The sequence below is a fragment of the Felis catus genome, chromosome E3 (genome assembly GCF_018350175.1).
Source record: "Felis catus isolate Fca126 chromosome E3, F.catus_Fca126_mat1.0, whole genome shotgun sequence".
Classification (NCBI taxonomy): domain Eukaryota; kingdom Metazoa; phylum Chordata; class Mammalia; order Carnivora; family Felidae; genus Felis; species Felis catus.
The window spans coordinates 32,528,712-32,545,476 of record NC_058383.1 but is presented as its reverse complement, the minus strand read 5'-3'; the positions used below and the strand labels follow the sequence as shown (position 1 = coordinate 32,545,476).

At 37.5% G+C, this 16,765-nt stretch overlaps 1 protein-coding gene across 3 annotated transcripts in view; it reads left to right on the top strand.

Moving 5' to 3' along the window:
• ATF7IP2 (activating transcription factor 7 interacting protein 2) overlaps positions 1 to 16,765 on the top strand; it is a 60,083-nt gene that overhangs the window by 16,406 nt on the left and 26,912 nt on the right. For 2 of the 3 annotated variants that reach the window (XM_023246204.2, XM_019820970.3), the window contains exons 5-7: positions 3,552 to 3,686; positions 4,288 to 4,386; positions 6,227 to 6,381. In XM_023246204.2, the coding sequence (XP_023101972.2) occupies positions 3,552 to 3,686; positions 4,288 to 4,386; positions 6,227 to 6,381 (389 nt within the window). Of the gene's footprint in view, positions 1 to 3,551; positions 3,687 to 4,287; positions 4,387 to 6,226; positions 6,382 to 16,765 lie in introns of those variants that run through there. The other variant, XM_023246205.2, reaches the window with a different exon arrangement.

Here is a 16,765-nt window from a genome sequence, read left to right as displayed (position 1 = left end):
ACTGGAATTGTTCACCCAAAAGTCATTATATGGTAGATTAATGTCTGTCAACTATAATGGACCACAAAGCCCCAAGCCAAACTATCCTGCTGTTTCAGGAACAAAAGCACTACTGTTTTCTAAAAGAGATCATTACAGTTATATGGTTATGTATTATATGAATATATATTCACATAATAAATAAATGGAAACCTTATTGAAAAACTCATGCAGAACCAGCATGAAAGCCAATCAGCAGTTTTTCCCTTTCCTCCTAGTCTTTTCTTCCAGGAAGACCAAAGGAAACTCTAATATGTACATAACTCTATTATTTGCAGGAGGGGGGTAGCAAAATTATGGTAAGCATAGATCTAGCTTACGAAAAAGGTTGTGGATTCCAGCTGTGTCTTACTTCGGTGATTAGTAGCTGAATTTAGAAAGAAGTTCTTTTTTTTTTTTTAATGGGTTTTTTTTGTTTTCGTTTTTTTTTGAGAGAGAGTGTAGGAGGGGCAGAGAGAGAGGCAGACACAGAATCCGAAGCAGGCTCCAGACCCTAAGCTGTCAGCACAGAGCCTGACACGGGGTTCGAACTCAAGAGGTGTGAGAACGTGACCTCAGCCGAAGTCGGACACTCAACTGACTGAGCCACCCAGGTGCCCCTAGAAATAAGTTCTGATAGGGACATATAAAGACAAAATTTAATCTTTGTATCATTTTGGTTTCACTGGCAGGGGAAGATTACAATTTTCATTCATTATTGTTATCTGTCTCACAAAATACATGGTCTGAGTTGACACAGAAAATGGTCCTTCCAAGTGAGGTTTAAGGAATGCAGTCTATTTTGTTTTGTCAGCCCCCCCCCCCCCCCCCCCCCCGCCAAAAGTTTTCTTGTACATTCTTCGGAAATATCTTGGGTTTCAACTAATTACTATCTTTTTACCTATCTCTAAACAGCTAGCTTTCCATCCCTTGATATTTTAATTCCTGTTCAAACAGTTAACTCTCTAAACCATACCTATTTATTTTTCTTGTTTGATTCCCAGTAGAATAGGTCCTACCATTCTGACATCGTTCTTCCCTGAGAGAGTCCCAGAGCTGTTGACTCTTCTCTCTTGAGATTCTGTAAGGATCTTGGCCTCACTGATTTCAATTAAATTATTGAAGTGGAGGGGTTTTTCTTCTAAAGTCCAAGTTATTCATCTACCCATAGATAAGTGGAGTTCCTCATCCTAGGAAGTTGGGGCAGATTGGAAATGCATAATTGCCAGTCTTTCTCCAAGCTCTAGGCTACTTTGCCATCTGCAAATTGTACCTAGGATTTGCATCTGATACCATAATTTTGGACACATTACCATCAGCACAAGACATTTATGAGGTATTTGGTGGAGGTTATTACATCTTCCTCGTTCTTCAGGAACATCACCACTAAATGAGAACAAATGTCCGCTCTAACCAAGAGTAATCACCCATAGGTGGGCAGTTAGTCCTTTTAAATAACCAAGTTTTAAGAGTAGGCCTCCATCTGAATCACCAGGAATACTTGCTTGGTTAAATTGTGGTTTTTACTGGGCTCACTAATAGTTGAAGACTGTTGTTTGAGGCTCCTTTTTTCTCACACTTACCTGAGAATTACTCGTGGTGCCTGTTAATTATACAGCTTTCCAGGCCTTTTTCCAGGAAGTTCTGTGTTGGTGAATTCAGTGTAGGGCCTAGGAACCTGTGATGTTAACAAATGTCCCATAATGGTTCTTCGTCACCAGGGAAGGTTTGCAAATACTGTGTGGCCTCCACTTGTTAGCAAAACGCTATTTCCATATTCAAAACATTTAGAGAGTTTCTCCAGGATTCATCTCAGTATGAGCTTTACATATTGACCCCAGCCATTGAACTGGCAAGTATGCAGTAACCCATAAAAATCACACATGGGTAACAGGTAACACCCGACAGTAAAAAATAGTATGTTTTTCTGAGCACTTATTTATATAATATACTTATTTTGAGCACTTACTAGTTTAATCAAATACTTAAAAGTTTGAAAGTGAAAATGACAGTCGTGCCTAATATTGAGAAAACCACTGAAGAAATGTTAAGCATTACAGAAAAAATCAAGTAGATGATAATGTTGAAGAGTAAGAACGGTTGGAAATGTGAAGGAAGAACCTTAGGAATAATCAAATAAAATTGCTGAATATGAGAAATCATCCAGGTGATACCAGTATAAAAGAGTTAACATAGAAGCTTTGTGTTCTAATTTCAGACACCAAGAAACAAGAATTTATGGGGAAAAATACAAATATTACCAATAAATACCTTAAGTGTATCATGACAGGTCTTGTTATTAAGAGAGACTACTTACTGTGTTAGGAAAGTGGCTTACAGGAGTTTACAGGTTCAAAAAGGTACAGTGGATGTTTCTGAATATATGGCTCGACAGAGCTTTTCATAGCCGTGGGCATTGAGATTAATTATACTCCCTGAAAATAGGCCAGCCTGTTTTCTAAAAAACAGCCAGACAACGAAATGCATTAATGTTTCGTGTGATAGCTACTACAGACTGTTAGGATAGCATGTTTTATGCCAAACGGCATTAGTCACTACCTAATTGTTCTGGCCTCTTTCAGTTTTAACAATAGGAAAGTCACCCCCTAAAAAAACCTATGCAAGTAAAGTGGATTATGTTGCATATTTATTTCCTTTATGCCAATTCACTGTTTTCTATGTTATGGAGCTCTTTCACATATTAACCTTTCGTATTATAAAAATCCTATGAGGATCATTTGTTCAGCATTGTATTATCTACCCCTATGTGGACAAAGAAAATGAAGCCGAGAGATATTGTGACTTCCCAAAGGTCATGCAGCTTGTTAATGACTGGGCCAAGGCTCAGACTTCCATAATCTGCTTCAGATTTACTACAGACCAACCAGCCATGTTCATTGGGCTCTGGTTTTCAGATAGGTAGAGATCCTTTTTATGGAATACAGGTTTCAGTTATGCTTATTAAAAAATATAAATGGGGGGGCGCCTGAGTGGCTCAGTCAGTTAAGCGTCCGACTTCGGCTCAGGTCACGATCTCACAGTTCGTGAGCCCCACATCAGGCTCTGGGCTGACAGCTCGGAGCCTGCAGCCCGCCTGGGATTCTGTGTCTCCCTCTCTCTCGCCCCTCCCCTGCTCACGCTCTCTTGCTCTGTCTCTCAAAAATGAATAAACGTTAAAAAAAATTTAAAAATATATATATAAATGGGATATAGGCTTTTACCTTTCCTTTAATATATATTATGGAATTCAGCTGAAACTACAGGAAACTAAAATTAGCACTGGGAGACAACATTTAATTTTTTCTAACATCTCCATAGATGGTGTGTCTTGCTGAATTTGATATTCGAACTTCTATAAAACTTACGCATACAGTCATATACATAGAAACATAAAAATATGAAAAAAAAAGTATATTTTATTGGTTACAGTAAATCCAAAAAAGAACAAAGATGTTTTGAAGGGGTAGAAAATAAAATTGTTTTTCAACTTGAAACATGGGGTGTTTGGGTTTTTTTTTTTTTTTTAATTCTAGGTCAAACATTTGATTCGACAGGAGATCTATAGTGTAAATTACAAACTATTTGATAACAAACTGAAAGAACTGACCGAACGCATTGGGAGGACACAGTGCAGGAATAAACATGAAGCAGTAGCTGATGAACTCTTCGTAAGTTTCTAATTTCATCTGATTTAATTTGGAAGTGGAATGTAGTGATATTTTACCTGTTAGGAAACGGAAACAATAAAGCAGACCCAAGTCTGATCCTTGACCACAAGCATTATGTACTATACCAGAGGCGATAGAATCTATTAGCAATAGTGGCCCTTGTGAGATACTTTTAGAAATATTATTCTGTGCTATTCTGTTGTCAGTAATTCTGTGTCGATTGACCTAATACATAGGCAGTTGTTTTTGTTTTTTTTTTAATTCAAAACATATTCTGTATTAGAGCTCCTACAGCCTGTTTCAAACTGTCTCGGGGGTTTTGTTTGGTTCTACTTTTCTAAGGTTACTTGCTGATTGGTGTTGGTACCGACATTAGTGTTGCTGTGGCTCAGTTAGAAGTTTGGGGTTTTTATCTTCCATTCTTAAATGGTATATCAGCATCAAACATGATTTAAATCTTTGCTTATATAAGAATTTCTCATTTACTTGGGTGGCTACCTAAGTGTTAGAAGACTGCTTTGGCAAATACATAGTTTTCCCTTCATCTCTATATATTATTTAGTACTCTGGTTTCATATTTGTTTTTCTCTTTCTCTTCTAGGCGAAAATATCCAAACTTCAAAGACGCATTAAAACAGTATTGCAAACTCAAAAGAATTGCTTGGAACCAAATGTATTAACCAATAACACGGCCTGTAAGGTTGGTATAAACATATAGGAGTTTTAATTACCTCACTGACTCACATTACAGGTAGTTGGATTTTAAGAAAGGAAATGTCGGCTTTAAAGACAATACATTTGTTTTTGGAATGTTCCTATGATGCTGTCTCTGGAGAAGATAGTCTGCAGAGTATCCTCCAAATGCCACTTACATTTCTTTCATCAAGTGAGTGGAGAGGTAAAAAATAAAGGAAAATAAAGTGAGTGGAGAGGTGATTTGTGATTACCTAGACTGCTCCCATCCCCACCATTTTATCATGATAAAGAATTTAAAACACACACTACAGCAAAGTTGAAAAAATGTAACAGTGAACACTTGTATACACGGCATCTAAATTCTACCTTTACTATTTTTTGTCATATATCTGTCAATCCATTCATCTCCTAAGCCATCTTTATATTTGGTGCATTCTTAAATACTAACGTGTTTTGTAGCAGAATGTATTTCCAAAATATTTCAGCAAGGGTATCATTGGAGTTTGGCATCTGTTTATATTTTTTATATAAAATTTGAATCTAATCTTCAATGTACGTTCACTGAGTTTTTTCCTTGTAGTGTCTTTATTTTCTTTGGTATCGTATTTATGGTAGCTAGCCTCAGTAAATGAATTGGGAGGCATTCCTACCCCTGTTCCCTGGAAGTTTGTGGTAAAATTTTTGTTACTGCCTTAAATGTTTGATAGAATCCATCTCTGAAGACTGTCTGGGCGAGAGCTTTTTTTATAGAGAGACTTTTTCTCGAAATGCAACTCTTTAATAGGTATGGGGCAATTCACATTTTTCTCTTTGATCTCGTGTCAGTTTTGTAAGTTACCTTCACAAGGAATGTGACCATTTTATCTAAGTTGTTGAATGTGTTGACAAACGATTGACAAAATTTTCTTGTCCTTTTTTTTTTTAAATATTTTTTTATGTTTATTTCTTTTTGAGAGAGAGAGAGATAGAGCATGAGCAGGGAAGGGGCAGAGAGAGAGGGAGACACAGAACCCGAAGCAGGCTCCAGGCCCTGAGTTGTCAGCACAGAGGCTGACATGGGGCTTGAACCCACAAAACAGTAAGATCATGCCCTGAGCCAAAATCAGGAGTCTGATGCTTAACCCACCGACCCACCCAGGGGCCCCAACTAACACAGATATTTTAAGTACTGCAAGTTCTCAGGGCACCTGGCTAGCTCAGTCGACTTAAGTGTCCAACTCCAGCTCAGGTCATGATCTCACGGCTTATGAGTTTGAGCCCCACATCAAACTCTGCGCTGTCAGCAAGTTCTCTCTCTCTCTGCCCCTCTCTCTCCCCCACCCTCAAAATAAATAAACTTAAAAAAAAAATACTGTAAGTTCTCAACCAAAGCATGTACTAAGTACTTCAGCTTCCAAGTTTTAAACAAAACTCACCAACTGGAAGAACAAGTTGGAAATTTGATTTATTTCTGGTTTTGACTTATTATTAGAAGTATAATGAAAGTAAAAATTTGCTTATTAAAGTTTAATGTTTCTGAGTTCCTATAACATAGTCTGATAGGAATAAAATGTTGTATAAGTACTTAGGTATTTATTTTTCTTTTCCACGCAAGCTAACAAGTTCATTTGTTACTATCATTTTTATTTCCTAGAAGTATTTTTCAAATTCATTTTGGCAGAGAAACTGCAATCATTGTCATTAGCCATCGAAATACGTATAACTTAACGTATGTTTTGCCATATGTATTCGGGAATACTTGAGAACATTTTCCAGGTGAAAGTTTACCTAGTAGTTGTGTGTGGAAGAATACAAGTGGTAACACTCCACTCCCTTTCAGTGCTTTCCCCTCACCCAATTAACAGGTTACAAATTCAGAGACGAATTTGGATAAGAGCCCAGAGTCAGTCAGTAGTCCAGATAAAAGAAAGACTTCGGTGAACTCTGAACCTGCTAACCCTTCACAAAATGCGAGTGAAAAGATTAATTTATCAAGGAAACATGATGCTGTTTCTGAAAGGTAGGCGTTTCTATAAAAATGCATACTTAACTAAGTAGATGCTTGTAAACCTATGTTTCTCAAGCGTAAAACAGCTTAAATGTTCACATTCATTCTTGTCTGTTGTGAAGGAATGGAATTGGTTATCCAGGACTTTTATCATTGTTGTTTTACATGGTGGTTTTTACTAAATATGGGCACCTGAATGGCTCAGTCGGTAGAACATGTGACTTTTGATCGCTGGGTAGTGGGTTCGAGTTCCACATTGGGAGTAGGGTTTACTTAAAAAGAAAAACAATACTAAGTCAAGTTTAGAATTGACTAGGGGATTGGGTTTTCCGTTATGCTGTGTTCCAGCTTTGGTATGGGGACCAGTGTGGTCACTTGATCACTCCTGTGGTTTTTGTTCTACACACGGAAAAGTCAAGGTCCTGTGAAACAGTGGCTTACAAAAATTACAGAGAAGACTAAGGCTAGGAAAGTAAGAGTGGAGAAGAAGTGCCTGAAATTATTAGTTTCTTAGAGGTTGAAAGCAGTGTCATGGCAACTTCAAATTAGAGTGAACAGACTAACTTCCTTGTCTAAAAAAAACATCCAAGGGGAGCCTGGGTGGCTCAGTCAGTTAAGCATCCGACTTCAGCTCAGGTCATGATCTCACAGTTCATGAGTTCGAGCCCTGCATTGAGCTCTGTACTGACAGCTCAGAGCCTGGATCCTGCTTTGGATTCCGTGTCTCTCTCTGTCTCTGTCTCTGTCTCTGTCTCTCTCTCTCTCTCTCTCTCTCTCTCTCTCTCTCTGCCCTGCTCATGCTCTGTCTCTATCTCTCAAAAATGAATAAACTTAAAAAAAAAAAAAAAAGCATCCAAGACCTGGAACCCCTGATCTAGTCTAAAAGATTTGGGGCTGGTAGGGAAGAAATCATTAGGTTTAACAAAGAAACACGATTACTGATTCCAGCCTAGATAGATGATGGGGGGAGGGGCATTTTAGTGAATTCTTTTCTTTGGTGATTTTGAACAGTTTTGGAGCTTTATAATACTATTTATTTATTCTTAACATTAACTCCTTAAAATGTCCTCAGGTTTTACTTTTATATGTTAAATTATACTCCAGCTTTTAAAAAGAGAAAAATAGGGGCGCCTGGGTGGTGCAGTCGGTTAAGCGTCCGACTTCAGCCAGGTCACGATCTCGCGGTCCGTGAGTTCGAGCCCCGCGTCGGGCTCTGGGCTGATGGCTCAGAGCCTGGAGCCTGTTTCCGATTCTGTGTCTCCCTCTCTCTCTGCCCCTCCCCCGTTCATGCTCTGCCTCTCTCTGTCCCAAAAATAAATAAATGTTGAAAAAATAAATAAATAAATAAAATAAAAAGAGAAAAATATATAACCAAAAATAAATAAAGGATGGCCATTATTTGAAGAACAACACCCTTTCTCCAGAGAACTGCACATACCCAAGGAGGCAGCAAAAGAAGGAGAAGCATCCCAAATCTACACCATTTGCAGTAGATTCTTGGTATTTGGGAATTTACATGCAGTTTTGACTCCTCGGAAGAAACCCTAACATTCCTAATATTCCTAATATTCATTTTAGTTTTGAGCCAGGAAGCTGCTATGAAGAAAGCATTTATTTAGTTTATGAAGGCAGGAGTCCCATTTCATCGAGTCTTTGTTGTTACCACTTCTTTTTTTCTTTTCAATTTTTTAAAAATTATTTTGAGAGAGAGAGTGTGAGCAGGGTAGGGGCAGAGAGAGAGAGAGCAAGAGAGAGGATCTTAAGCAGGCTCTGCACAGTCAGTGCACAGAGCCGCACACGGGGCTAGAACCCACGAAACTGCCAGATCATGACCTGAGCCGACATCGGCCGCTTAATCGACTGAGCCACCCAGGCATCCCTGTTGTTACTACCTCTTAATGTGTGTGCTGAAACTCATCAAGTGACTAAAAAGAAAAATAAAATGCTAGTGATAGAAGTTGAAAAGTGAAGACCCCATGAACATAGCATTTTGTAGACCAATATGGCAAATTTGTTTGTGGCTTTATCTGATAAGAACAATCTACCTTATGCTCTGTCATGAAGAATCTGCCATTTATGGAACTTGTCCCAGGCAGCCATGCTAACAAGTGTGTATAACTTGACCTGGATGGATGGATTCAGTGGTGAGTTTTAAAAACACCGAAGAAAGAAACAACACCGGTGTTAAACTCTTCCAAAGAATAAAAAAAGAGGAAATACTTGAGTTCATTTTATGAGACTAGATACTACAATCTAGCACAATTCTGATACAAAGTCAATTTTAACATTTTACAGGAATGGAAACCTACAGTCCACTTTTACCCACAAAACAGACACAGATATCCTAAACAAGACACTAGTAAGCCGAGTCCAATAATCTATAAAAGTTGAGTTTGTCACAGCAATGCTGCCAGGTTGGTTCAACAATAAAAAAAATCAGCGAATGTAATTTGTCAGGACAAGAATCATTGTTAACTCACAATAGAGGTCGGATTTGACAAAATACCTGTTGATGATTAAAAACCAAATTCCTGGCAAACTTGGAATAGGGAGGTAACATCCTTAATTTGATAAAGAATATCTACAAAAACCCTAAAACAGATCTGATGGTGAAATATTGGAAGTATTTCCTTTAAGATATAAAATAGAAGGATGCCTGCGGTCATCACTTTAACCTTCTACTGGATCTCTTGGCTAATGGAAGAAAAAGAAGTCAAAATATAGAGGGTTTAAAAAGAAGGAAGAAATATTATTGCTATCCTTGGATGATTAGGGTAGGATTATAATGTAGGAAATGCAACATAACTTACAGATACATTATTAGGATTACTAAGAGGTTAGCAACATTGCCAATCTCAAATGTGTAAGAAATCAGTTATATTCCTGTATACCTGATACAAACAATTAGGGAATTATAAGATATTTTTTAAAGATACCACACCAATACAGTAGCACCAAATACAGCCATTAGCTAAGCTAGGAATACATTCAATAAGACATGTAATAACTGAAGAAAATGAACAAAACTTCCAGAGATTTTAAGAAAAATTCACTGGAGAAATGTACTATGTTTATGGGTTGCCCAATGCAGTATTTATAAAATGTTCTCACTTTTGTTCAAATTAATTTATGGAGTGCAATTCCAATCAGTTCCCCAGTGTGTAATTTTGTGGAACTTGACAAGATGATTTGATTTCTAAAATGTGTGCGTAAATGCAGTAGATTAAGAAACCCAAGATGTCCATCAACTAGAGAAACACAAAGGAAGGAGTTTGCCATCAGATGTCAGGACACTACTAAACTGCAATAATGAGGATAATGTGATACGAGTGATAGACAAATGGAGAATCCGGAAACCTATGCGCATATATATATATATATATATATATATATATGATCAGTGATGGAGAATGTATGGCACATCATCTGGGACATGAGGGACTTAGTAAATAGTGCAGTTACTTTGCTACTCTTGTTGAGGGAAATATGAAAGAAACTGGATCCCTATATCAGACTATACATAAAAATCAATCTCATGTGGATTAGGAACTAAATAACGAAAGGAGAATTATAAAGCTTTTAGAAGGTAATATAGAATGTCTCCATGAACTTCAGATAAGGAAAGATTTCTTAAGACACAAATACCTTTGCAATAAGCGAAAAAATTGATCACATTAAATCTTTTTTTTTTGGATTTACCACATTCAAATTGGAAACTTCTTCTCTCAAGGCACTATAATTTTAGTGAGAAGACAAGCCATCAAGGTGAAGAAGACATATGCAGCACATAGAACCTATTGAGGACTAGTACCCAGAGTATATATATAAAAGAGTTTCAGTGAGTAAAAGCCAGATAATACAAAAGGAAAATGGGCAAAAGACTTGTATGTGTATTTCACAAAAGAGGAATTCCGAATGATAATAAACATATGAAAAGGTGCTCATTTTCATTAGTAATCAGGGAAATGCAAATTAAAGCCACAATGAGCTGTCATTTCATATCAGGTAAAGAAAAGTAAAACATTGAAAAATCCAACAACACCAGATGTATTGGAGAGGCTTTGAAATAAAGGGAACTGACTCTGTTTAAAATTTTGTTGTTAGAAGAGCAAATTGGTATAATGCTTTAGAAAAAATTTGGCATTATCTAGGAATATTGAAGATCTGACCATCATTTGACCTCACATTCCTATCCTTTGAAACATGCCCTTTAAATGTGCAATAGGATATATGCAGAGGAACATTTATTAGCATTTTCCATAATAGTCAAAAACGAGAAGGAAAAAAAGCCCATCTACACTTGAAGTGAATAAATTACAGTAAATCCGCACAGTGGAATTCTGTACGTTAGTGGAAACGGAGGAACTGCAGTCACATGCAACTGAGTTACTCCCGTAAAAACATTGAATGGTTCGATTCTGTTCAAACGTCAAAAATAGCCAGAAAAATAGAAGCACATTATGTAGGAATTCAAGGCTAGATGGTGAATCTAAAGAATAAAACAAAGAAATTAGCACTACAAATGCTATTTATGGAGGAGTTTTATAATACAGGATAGAGGCACATGGGTTTCTGAAATGCTGATCATATAAAATGTATTTACCTGAGCGGTGGTTACATGGGTGCTAGCTTTTTAATTATTAAATTAAACATGTGTTTTAAACCCAATTTGAAAATAGTTGCCTATTTATTAGAAAATCTAGATTTATGTTTAATGTAATCTTACTGAAATACGTGGGTTCAGAACTACGGTCTTTCTTCTGTTCTCTTTCATTCCATCTACTTTATGCTCCTTCTCCCTTGTCTGTGTCTGTGTGTTGGTCGCATTTTAGCCTTTTGAATCGATCTTGTTTTCCTCTTTCCCCATTACCTTGTTAATTACACATCTTCATTGTTCTTTTAGAAATTGCCCTAAAGATCAGATTTGGATCCTTGACTCTAGTAATCAGAATCTCATATGAGTTGCTACCTCTGCCATTTTGTAGGCAGTGCTTGACCTTAGAACCCTGTAACTCTCACTCCATCTTTTGTGTTTTCACACATTTTCATTTTACATTACAGTTGACACTCGAATAACGCGGCATCGACCCCACGCACAAAACTTCACACATAACTTTTGACTCCCCAAAAATGTTAACTACTAATAGCCTACTGTTAACTGGAAGCCTTACTTAAAATAAATGATTAAACATTTTGTATGTACTATATATTATATACTGTATTTTTACAGTACTGCCATCTAGAGAAAAAATATTAAAAATCATAAGAGAAAATACACTTGGGGTACTGTACGTTATTGATCGAAAAAATTTCCACCTGTAAGTGGACGTGCACAGTTCAAACCCTTGTTGTTCAAAGTCCTCTGTATTTTAAATCTCACAAGACAGTATCACTGTTGTTTCTTTTTAATGTTTTTATTTATTTTTGAGACAGAGAGAGGCAGAGCATGAGCAGGGGAGGGGCAGAGAGAGAGGGAGACACAGAATCTCAAGCAGGCTCCAGGCTCTGAGCTGTCAGCACAGAGCCCGACATGGGGCTCGAACTCATGGACTGTGAGATCATGCCCTGAGCGGAAGTCGGACGCTTCACCGACTGAGCCACCCAGGCACCTGGTATCACTGCTTTGTTACAGTCATTACTCAGAGTTACCCACATATTTACCACTCCTGTTGCTCTTCATTTCTTCCTGTATTTCTGTCTTTCGATCTGCGGTAATTTTCCGTCTGCCTGAAGAACTTTGTTCTTTGTTATTTCTTTTTTTAGTTTTTCTCAAGATAAATTTTGTCAGGTTTTTTTGGTTTGGAAACAATGCCATTCTTTTTTTTTTTTTTTAAGTTTATTTATTTGAGAGAGAGAGAGAGAGACAGAGCGCAAGTGGGGGAGGAGCAGAGAGGGAGAAAGAGAGAGAATCCCAAGCAGACTCCACATAGCGCAGAGCCCGATGTGGGGCTCGAACTCATGAATTATGAGATCAAGACCTGAGCAGAAGTCAGATGCTTAACTCAGCAGAAATCAGATGCTTATCTGACTGAGCCACCTGGGTGCCCTCATTTTGTTGTCTATATTTTTAAAGACTATTTTAACATAGGTATTGACTTGTAGGTAGTTATTTGCTTTCAGAACTTTCAAGATGTCTTTACCTCTGACTTCTATCATCTTTGTTGAAAAGTTAGCTTCAGTCTGATTGTTGTTTCTTCAAAGATCGTGTCTGTATTTCTGCTTTTAAGATATCCTACTTACCTTTGGTTTTCATTAGTGCACTATGATGCTAGTTGTGGGGGCTTGGGTTTAGTGTTTGTTTGGTTTTTAATTTATCTCGATTGGGACTCACTGTTTTCATGAATCTGGTTTTATGTCTTCCACTATCTTTGGAAAAATCTTGGCCATTGTCTCTTCAGATATTCCTTCGGCACCATTCCATCTCTTCTCCCCTCCGGTATTTCAATTACTTGCTTCTCTGTAGCCGCCATGTCTTCTGTTCTCCAGGCTTCACTCTGGGTATTTCCTATTGACCTATTTTCCAGTTTATTAATCCTCTCTTCAGCTGGAGCCTGCTTGGATTCCCTCTCTCCCGCTCTCTGTGCTCCTCTCCCACTTGTGCTCTCTCTCAAAAATAAATAAACAAACAAACAAACATTAAAAAAAAAACCAGCCATCACTGGTATCAGTCAGTAGAACAGTTTTATAAAAGTCACATGTCTTTGGATGGTCATGGGATTCCAATCTTCAGTGTGCAGATACACAGATTAGCTTCTCAGGGTAAGTATTAACAGTTTATATACACACACAAACAGACACACTTTTCTACATGCATATATATACACACACACTTATATAAATAATTTTTAAAAATTAAGTTAATTGACATAATGCCCACTGAAAACTACACAAGGTAAATGTATAGCTTGGCAAATGTATAGCTTAGAAAATAAAAACATTTTGTAACTATCTCTTGGGTCAAACCAGTGCCATCCATTCTGCCTCATGCCTCACTCCTAATCACCAATCCTACTCCTACCAGAGCGACCTAAGTAACACTATCTGAACTTTTAACCTAAGTTGTTGGTTGGTTTTCACCTTTATAGAAATGGAGTCAGACTCAGGGAACACTTTGGTGTCTTGCCTCTTTTGTCCAACATTATATGTTGTGAGGCTCATCCATGCTCCGCTGAGCAGCAATGATGTGTTCATTCTCTTTTCTGTATAATGTTCATCATATGAATATACCTCAGTTTACTTATTCGTGGGCACCTGGTTTGTTTGCAGATTGGGGAAATTATGAGTAGTGTTTTTATGAACATTCCTTTACATGTGTTTTGGTGAATGTACATACACACATTTCTGTTGCCTGGAAATGGAATTGGTAGGTCCTAGAGTATATATGTACTTTCAGGTTTAATAGATATTACCAAACACTTTACCAGGGAAATCATACGAAAGCTGTATTTCCATTAGAAAGGACAATGAGGTGGTTGTTCTCCCATATCCTTGCCATCACTTAATAGTCTGTTTTTTGCTTCGCCACACTGGTACATTTATAACACCACGTATTGGTTTTGAATTTATATTTCTTTCTAATAATGTAGTGAAGTACAATGTTATGGTTGTGAGCCATTCTAATACCTTTTATGAAGTTTCTCTAAGACTTTTGCATGTTTTCCCTTTGAGTTGCCTGTCTTACGTTTTTTTTGTCAGATACGTTTACAATGAATACCTTTTTCTAGTCCCAAGTCCTTCCACTTTCTTAATAGTGTCTTTATATGAATTGACTTGTTAGTTTCAGTGTAGTCTTTTTTTTTCCATAGTTTCTGCTTTTCTGATGAATGTTCCATCTGGCTTTAACTATATCTCTGTCTTTTCTCACTATTCTTAAAAGTATTAATTATAGTTTTTTTAATGTCCTTGTGTTAAAACTCCAGCATCCACATCATCTGTGTAACTATTGCTATTGCTGTTCTGTCAGTTTCTGGTCATTTGATTCTGTTTTTTAGCACACTTGATAATTTCTGAAAAATTGGTGAGGCTCTGGAATGATATCATACTGTACACAAGGTTCATTCTGTCCTCTGGCAGAGCAGGGCCTGGTCACCTAAGCTCCTCAGAGAATGGTATAAATTTAGGCTTGTTGTGAATGTGGCAAGGTTCCTTCTACCTTTCGTTCACTCTGGCTCTTAAGACATAGCCCTCTGTTTTGTTTTGTTTTGTTTTGTTTTGTATGGAACAAACATATGTGAAACTTAAAAAAAACAAAACAAAACAAAAAACCTAGCCCTCCATGGATTCCTGGCTGAAAGCTTGGAGCATTCACTAGGTCCCTCCACTTTAGTGGGTCTCAAATTGCAATCTTTACCACCCCAGCCCAGTGAAAAAGCCAAAAATTCCACTCTTTTAAAGTCTTCTGCTTGGTTTCTTACACTCCTAAAATAGCACTGTACTGTATTTGGGTTGCCTAGGTGCCTCAGTTGGAGGAGCATGTGACTTATAGTTTTCAAGCCCCAACAAGGGGATAGAGATTACCTAAATAAATAAACTTAAAAAAAAAATACTAGAAATACTTTACAAATGTTAAATGAAGAATTCTGAGATTGATAAAGAGATTTTGAGTCTGGTGTAATGAACATCTGAAAAGAATTGCTTATGGTTAAGCAACAAAATAAATATAGTTATCAATCTTTCAACCATATGATCACTATCACTAGTAGAAGGAAATACATACAAAACAGTTTTGTTAGAGACCAAAAGTGGATAGAAGATTAAAATGTTCTTGATCAAATTTCGATCTAAACATTTGTTTTTATTTACTGAACTTAGAAATGATGGCTATTAGACTCTCTTATTGATAAATTTGGGGAAAAATTATTGAATTAAATCTGCTTTAAAATGTGCATTTAAACCAGTTGATTTCACAAAACTAAAGGGAGCATGTAGGAAATGTTCACTTCTGTCCATGAAGTATTAATTACTACAGGAATTGTTCTTTGGTTGTCAACAAATAGAAAACCAAACTAAAAAAGAAAAAGAATTGTGTTCAGAAATGTTCGACAGAGCATAAGACTGGGTTCCCTGGGGAAAGGGAAGCACCTGAAATGCACCCTACAGTGTTCAAGCTTACTGCCCAGAGGCATTTCGCAGGTTGAAAGACAGGGGCAGGAAGAGCCCAAACAGCCTACAGGTCTTGCTACATTTATTTATTTATTTTTACATGTTAATTGTCTATTTTGAGAGAGAGAGAGAGTGAGCAGGGGAGGGACAGAGGGGGAGAGAGAAAGCATCCCAAGCAGGTTCCACGCTGTCAGCACAGAGCCCAACATGGGGCTCAGTTCACAGATTGTGAGATCGTGACCTGAGCTGAAACCAAGAACCCAATGTTTAACCTACTGAGCCACCCAGGTGCACCTGAGATCTTGCTACATTTAGATCAGAGACTTGGAAGTCTGAGTTGGCTAGAATTGTGAGGCAGAACAGTGATGAAAAGAAAGTGTGTAAAGATAGAGGTCTGATGACTTGCAAAGGGACCCTCTTGAGTTACTGTTAGAATACAGATCTTTACGTGCAAAGGATGAAACTTCAAGAGGCTGGGAAAAGAACCATTGCAAAGAAGAAGACCAAACATTTCTTGGGTATTGTACAGGGTAGGAACATTTTGCTTTCCCTCTGGCTACAATGAAGAAACTTAAAGTATGAACACCAGGTAGAGTCTTTAGGTGGGCATGCTATAGTGGGGCTGGCTTCATCCTCAAAACTGCAGTGGACCTACTCCCAAAAAACTGAAAGGACACCAAGGATGAAACTAATCCTGAGTATTTAACTCCATGCCGGAATCAAGTCCAGCATTCTTTGAAAGAATGAAATGTCATCCCTCACTCAACAGTGTAAATTTTACAATGTCTGGCACCTTTACCAGGGATGCAAAGTAGCCACAAATATAATTCATAGCAAGGAGAAAACTGAAATGATAGAAACAGACCTGGAAACTATGTTTGATGGACAACCACAACATGAAACAGCTATTAACCTGTATAGTGTTCATGTCCTACGATAGAAAGGAAGATGGAGGATGTAAAAAACAACAACAAAAACACCCAAGTTGAACTTGTAGAGGTGAAAAACACAGTAAATGCAGAGTACACTGATCAGGATTAAGAACAGAAGAGATAATTACTCATTTAAAAAACAGTGGAATAGTAATAGAAACTGTTCAAACAAAAGCATGGGGAGGTAAAGACTAAAAAAGAAAAAAATGAACAGAGCATCAGAGACCTTTGGAACAGTATCAAGCAGTCGCGTGTGTGTGTGTGTGTGTGTGTGTGTATTATTTATTATGTGAGAGAGAAAGAGGGTGTATGCAAGCGGGGAGAGGGGCAGAGAGAGGAGACAGAGAATCCCATGCAGGCTC